Below are 6,921 nucleotides of genomic sequence, written 5' to 3' on the forward strand. Positions count from 1 at the left end.
GAATTTGATCTTTTATACCAGCCAAAATAAAAAACAAACTTTGAAAACATCTTTTGTCTTTCTAATCAGTTATATTTATTTTAATGAAAGTTTAGTCTCTAGTCTAAGCTGATATTATAAATCATATGATTAACATATATTTTCCACATATAAAATATTTTACAAATCCTCTCTTAGGACAGGCCAAATAGGCAATCAAACCCTATGAAGCCAAGCAAGGGCCCCGGGGCCTGGCTTTTTTTCCCGAACCTCATCAATTACGGATTCTCCAAATTATTTCATTTTCCACTCTTTGTACAATGCAGAATATTTATTTCTTCGCTACACAATGTGCTTATCAACACAGGGCATATTTTTCATGCAGCAGACCTTTGTTCCTCTTACCCCAGTCTACTTTTCTTCTGGGGAGATGGAGCCCAAACTTACTGATGCCAAGCCTGCTACAGATGCCCATGGGCACGTGCTGAACATGCGTGTTGCTGACTTCCTTAGCATCTGCAGTACCAGTGCTTATGCTAAGGGCTTCTTCTAGGATTTGCAGCAGTTCCTCCCTTCATAAGACATGTTTCTCTGCCCCCGTATGGTAATGTCCGTGCTTCTCTTGCGCTCTCTTTCTTGTCTTTTGGATTCTCGAGATAGAAGTTCATAACCTGCAATTAAAGTGAAAGGAGAGAAATTGCCAGGCAACATCATATCTGCTAAGGTCTCGCTCTCAGGAATGGTACGCTAAAATGATCGCCTAGGGGCTCCTGGTTATGAGGAAAACTGTATCCCTTTGATCTAATTGGTAATGTTATTTTAATGTTAATTCTACATATTGCTTTCCCCCCTAAGATTATGATATATGAGGTTTGGTAGTGTTACCCATCAAGGCACCATATGACATCATGTATCGACACAGGTATTTAATATGGAGGAGGAAAAATCCAGCATACTTACTGTCTGAGATGTACTCTATATTCTGTCATTCCTGGTAAAGTATCTATGCATCATATTTTCCATTTGGGACAGAATACTCAGGACCAATATACCGTATTTGCTCGATTATAAGACAAGGTTTTTTCCAGAGCAAATGCTCTGAAAAATACCCCTCGTCTTATAATCGGGGTCGTCTTATAATCAGACCTCAAATAGGTCTGACTATGAGACTAAGATCCAGATCCCCCTGTGTTATGCCCCCCCCAACTTACCGGTGCTTCTGAGTCCCCGGTACTTAGTCCGGGCAGCGTGTAGAGCTCTACACTACAAGTTGTAGAGTTGTAGTGCTCTACACGCTGCCAGGACTAAGCACCGGGGGACTCAGAAGCTCCGGTAAGTTTGGAGGAGGGAGTGTTAAATGGGGGGCATAAGGCATTTCTGGAGGCAGAGTGCTCTGTGAAATGCCTTTTAACCCCCTTAATGCCACTCTGCCTCCAGAAATGCCTTTTAACCCTCTATATGCCACTCTGCCTCCTGAAATGTCCTATACCTCCCTATATGCCACTCTGCCCCATAATATGCCTTTTAACCTCCTAAATGCCAGAGTGGTGGGGGGTCGTCTTATAATCAGGGTCGTCTTATAATCGAGCAAATACGGGTAGTTTAAATCAACAGAATACCAAAGTTAGGCATAGCTACAGATCAGGCAGAGCAACTTGTCCCGCTGCAAATGCAGATACATCAGAACCTCCTATGCATTGGCTTGGAGACAGGATCTTAAGAGCAAAACATATCCTGTGGTTGTGAACTCGTGCTATACTCACCCCCCAGTACATGGGACATTCATGCAGACCCACGCCATTTAAAATGGCAAAAGAGGCAGTTTGGCTTGGGGGGCAAAGTTAGAGACAGGACTAGGATCCTTACATGGATCACTTGACATGCTGACAGTTATTGCTTGGTAACTCTATATCTTGGAAAAGATGCATGTGCTGTGTTACTACTTTCTGAACAGGAATAGATCCATGGAATTATTCAGAAGTTCTGTATTTTGTCTCCAGGATGTAAGACTGCCAGTTTCTTTCCACAAATGATTCATGTAAAATGTACTCCTCCCTGAGCTGTAATGCTCCCAGCTGGTGTCTTGGTAGGACCAGCAGATGGGGACCACATCAGGAAAATATCGTAATATAACCGAGTTCAGAATGTTCTACAGTTATTGTTAATAAAAATAAAATTAATATTTCACCATGACAAAAATACAAAGGGATCTTCTAGGCTCGAACACCAACTACCTGGACCTTATATATAATGTCACCTTTGGATACCAACATTTTATGTAAAATATTAGATATAAATCATTTATTTTCATAAAGTTGAGCAGACATTCTGTAGCATATTTTGATCTAGGTTTGCCCCCCAAGCCTAGGGGTGCAGCTCGCAGGCGGTTAACCATGCCACTGGACCCTAATAGAGGTCTTATTGTGACTCGCATGCTCTTTTTATAATGTTTTGTACTTCTATCTTTTATCCCTGATACTTACACCTTACAGTGATTGCACAAATGGCAATGTGTACAAGAAGTGCATCATATGGCTAGCCTTAATCTAAGACAAGACCAAGACCAAAGTTTGAGTCTTTACAAGAAAAAAAAGAAAATAAATAAATAATGGGTCAAATGGTCCTAATCCATGGTTTCTAGTCTATGTAACAATACAATACTGGAGTCAGAATCCAATGTATGTAGAGTGGGTTAATGGGGGGCATAGAGCTTCTCTCACTAAAATCCTTTAAAGTATCTACTTACCCAAAGCTTCAAATGCCTCGCACACATTGTCCCCAGTCTTCGCTGAGGCTTCCATGAACAGGAGCCCTTTACTGTCAGCAAGGGCCCGTCCCTCCTGTGTGTAAAACAGCATATACTCAACCACTTACATGTCGCAGTAAGCAGGGGAAGGCTAGTGTAGTGTAGCGTATGAAGGGCTTTAGGCAGCATTTACACCCTAACTGTGCTCCTTTTAAGCAGTCCATTTGTAGGAACAGATTGTCTGCTTAGAGCATTATTGTCCTTGCTATCAGTAGGCAAATGTTTTGGGACACTATAATATTGTGAATCTAGCTTGAATTTGCCCCTCTTGTGATAATTGTTTCAATGGAAGATTGGGCAACCTGCTACAAACCCCATCACAATAAGGCAAAAAAGGTGCTGACTGAGGATGAGTTGTTTCTGCACAAGCATATCTAGGGGTTCAGATGTTTCCCAGCCGGTGGTGATCTTGCAGATCCAGGGCTTTTGCTAATAAATATGGGTCTCCAATTTCCCAAGACACCCAATCTTCAAACAAGACCTCGTCATCTTACAAGTCTATTCCAATACCTATATATCTCAGACCAGTAGAAGACCATACCTCTTGTGGGACGTTCCTCTCAGCCTGGAGGTCACTCTTGTTTCCTACCAGAACTGTTACCAGTTCCCCATCAGGAAAATATCTTTCCAGCTCTTGCAGCCAAAGCTGAGCTCTGCTGAAAGTCTCCTGCAGGCAGAAGGTAGATAACCAGATATAGCGGTGATAGCAAAGAGAACACAGGAGAAAATGGGGGGGGGGGGAAGTTGCTTCTATTCTGTACATTATAGATACCTGTATCTGGCCAATTTTAAGTGGAATTATAGCATGGAATAAAACAGTAAAATATTTATATTTAATTTAGCAAAATAACAAAGTCGCTATACATGTTTCTTTGTCCGACATGCTGGGTAATATAATTAAAACCTTTTCTTGGCTGAAAGCAGTGGTGTAACACATGCCGTTCCTGCCCATGTGGTTGGTACAAAAGTTGGCTCCTTGAAACTGGCCCTAATCATGTCTATAATATTTTATTGCCAAGCATACACATTGTGTTTGTTAACGTACTATTGGCTCATATTGTAAGTAAAAGTGTGTTTATTTGCTCCATATAAAATATAATATAATGGAGTACACTCAAGAAAGCCAGATACATATATAGGGAGGGTCCCCTTAACATAGCTTGAAGGGGGCCCAGGTTTTGTGTTATACCGCTGGCTAAAAGTATTTTTTCTGCTTATGAGACATATGAACACGTCTGACCTTGCGAGTGATATCATATACCAACATGGCCGCGCTGGCTCCGCGATAGTACAAGTGGCAAACACTGTGGTATCTCTCTTGTCCGGCAGTGTCCCAGATGGCAAATTCCAAGGGCTTGCCCATGATATTAATATTCTGCGTGAAAAAGGCACCTGATGCACAAATGAAACTCATTCAGGGTCTGTATTATGCATTATATATATATATATATATATATATAATTATGATTATTTTGCTTAAAGAAATCATCGTACAAAAGGAAAACAGGAAGCATCCATAGAGTAATATTAAAATGATAGTATGGTACTTAACACATGGAAGAGGTAATGATTGCAAACAGGGTTCATTGTAAATCAGGCCATAAGTAGGTTGCAAGTCTATCTGGTACAGAGTTTAGATGCGGCAAGAAATTGAACTGAATAGTATTATTTTCTACTTAAACAGTGACTCCTAAGAACACTTTGGAGTATTACAAACCATGGCTTTACCTACTCAATTAATTCATTATTAAACATTATATATATTTTACAAAAATCTTATCGGGTTTCATGAATTGAGATCATTCTGAGATCATTGTAGTCAGTGACTAAGGGAGTCACTTACATCCTGTGGTAGGGACAGTGTTCTGGAATTGATCTTTAACGTATCGGATTACCATACAGGATTTTCCCACATCGCTGCTCCCAAGTAACACTAGTTTGTAGACCTGGACCTCTTGTGTTTCAAAGTGCTGCACCGGTGGTGATGTTGCATTCAGTTCCATCCCTGAGACAAGCAATTCAAGCATACAATATAAAATAAACTGTGAAACTTACTCAGTGCTTGTATTCTACCAAATGAAAAATAGCATCTTTGGCATTGAACCTTAAAATCGGTGGCTGTTTCTCAACGTAACTTGATATAAGGGTGGGATTTTATATTATACAATGAAAGGAATTCTAGAACTATACTTAAGATAAGGACTACAGCTTCATACACTCTGAAGTTTCCAAACATCTATGGTATTAGAAATTCAACACGCATTACAAGTTGAGGTAGCCGACCAACCATAGTAAATTAAAGGACAGAGACCACTAAAAAATGGTTTTATCATATTTATTATCATAGTGAGCTGTCTTAAGCAAGGCAACTCTTCGTTCATTGGAAAGTTCTACTATTCTTGATACTATTGAGCATGTAACAATACCTAAGAAATATACTGTATATTTATTTATACTAGGTTTTCTGCAAACATACCTTAAGTACCTCTGTTAGTGGGGAACCACTCTGATCCTGTTCTAGACTGTCTTAAAACATACTTTGAATCCTCACTAACCATGGAGTCATGTCCTGAAGTTCCATACAAGGGCCACAAAAAGCATCCAACCACCATGGAAAAATACATAAATAACTAAGTTTATTTTCCAAATTAAGAAGGAATGTGGCTTCTGGTCTTCCAAGCGCTTTAAATTTGAGCACTGTGCTGGAAAAGACCAGGTTTGTAAGGTATGTCTGATGTCTGATGGATCAGTTATATTAGCCGGCGACAGCCCGTATTGAAGATTCTATGCAGTGATTCACCTAATGTGTTAACCTAACGGCATTAATTATGGTCCTTATGGAAACCTTGACTTGTCATTATTTAAAGACACACTTAATCAAGTCACCTGCATTCAAGCAGGGTATCACCCATGACATACTTGTAGCAAAAGCATTATTATGAGTCTTGTATACCATCACAGCAGTTTTTAAAAAGCTTCAGTCTGTGTGACCCTGAGAATCTTCACCATGAGACGCTGAGATTAGGGCAAAACCCCTGAAACTCAAACCTGACAGGGTCCCTGGTACGTTTCTTACCTTTTGGTTAGAAGTTATCCAGCATATAATGTTATTTTTTTTTAACTTTGTGACATATTCATTTTATTTTGATTAATAGAGCTATTGTTTATTTATATATCTCAAATAATTTATACATACCACTTAGTGTATGACAGAGACAAAGTAATACATATGATAAAGTAGGCTCTCCGCACAAACTAACAGTCTGTGCTGGAGATGACAAATAACTGTATTAAAAAACACATCTCTGCAAAACTTACAAAGTGCGAAATATAAAAAAAAATGGCTTTCCTCCAGAACTTTGTAAATGCTGATCCCATAAAAGTTTCCTCCGTCTCTGTGCAGGAATTAGAGTTCTTTTAAGCTTTTGTGGGGCACTTAGCATGGGTTAACTGATTTGTATTCTAAGATAATAGAGCTAAGTTTACCCAGGGAGCACATTCCCATGAATCTCCCCACGTTTAGCCATACTGTGACACAAGCAATTTAAATCAGAGTTCTCGGAAAGTGACTTCCTATACATATAGTATAGAGGAAAAAAGAATGAGGCTCATCTGTATACACAATACACAGGGAATGATGTGCTTAACAATTATTATTTTTGACAATCGTAAAAAGGGAATTATGGTCATTCCAGGACCTGTTCTTTTATACGTGTTGACATGTATGAGACTCACCTGTCTCAGTGCATACAGACGGGGCAGACGTTCGTCATATCACTTGGAGGAAGCGCCACTGAAACAAGATTTCTACTGCGGTTAATATTATATTATAAGGAGTAAAGTCCAAAGATGTCTTGCCGGGGACAAAGAGTGTAATTGCAGGGCATAGTGTTACCTTTTTTGTCATAAATTAGCACTATTAGAGATTGAGCATTGGACCATTTGTCTTGTTGACTGCAATGCCAAGGAGAATAATTAACCCTTTCATCATATAATGCGCTTTGTTTAACACTTTGGATGATGACCGTGTATGGTGTTTCACATAATTTTCATATTGTTTAATACCCAAAACTTTTCTTTAAATAATCATTTATCATTTTTGAACAGAAACTTAATTGCCATTTAACACAAATGTA

The 6,921-nt window shown here is 39.3% G+C and overlaps 1 protein-coding gene across 1 annotated transcript; it reads right to left on the minus strand.

The window, feature by feature from the left end:
* Positions 1–291: 291 nt before the first annotated feature.
* On the minus strand, positions 292–6,580 carry RAB17 (RAB17, member RAS oncogene family). Its single transcript, XM_053471352.1, has 6 exons — positions 6,521–6,580; positions 4,629–4,790; positions 4,026–4,177; positions 3,327–3,452; positions 2,726–2,819; positions 292–650 (listed from the first exon to the last, which is right to left on the minus strand). Exons 2-6 carry the CDS (start codon positions 4,786–4,788, stop codon positions 529–531), a joined length of 654 nt encoding a protein of 217 aa, XP_053327327.1. The 5' UTR covers positions 4,789–4,790; positions 6,521–6,580; the 3' UTR covers positions 292–528.
* Between the last annotated feature and the right edge of the window lie 341 nt (positions 6,581–6,921).

Source organism: Spea bombifrons, chromosome 7 (assembly GCF_027358695.1).
Source record: "Spea bombifrons isolate aSpeBom1 chromosome 7, aSpeBom1.2.pri, whole genome shotgun sequence".
NCBI classification, from domain to species: domain Eukaryota; kingdom Metazoa; phylum Chordata; class Amphibia; order Anura; family Pelobatidae; genus Spea; species Spea bombifrons.

Coding starts and splice junctions, on each gene's coding strand:
- RAB17 (XM_053471352.1), bottom strand. CDS start 4,788: ATGGAACTGAATGCAACATCACCACCGGTGCAGCACTTTGAAACACAA. Junction 2,820..3,326: donor AGAGGAACGTCCCACAAGAG/GTATGGTCTTCT, acceptor TTTTACACACAG/GAGGGACGGGCCCTTGCTGA. Junction 651..2,725: donor CGAGGCATTTGAAGCTTTGG/GTAAGTAGATAC, acceptor CTTTAATTGCAG/GTTATGAACTTCTATCTCGA.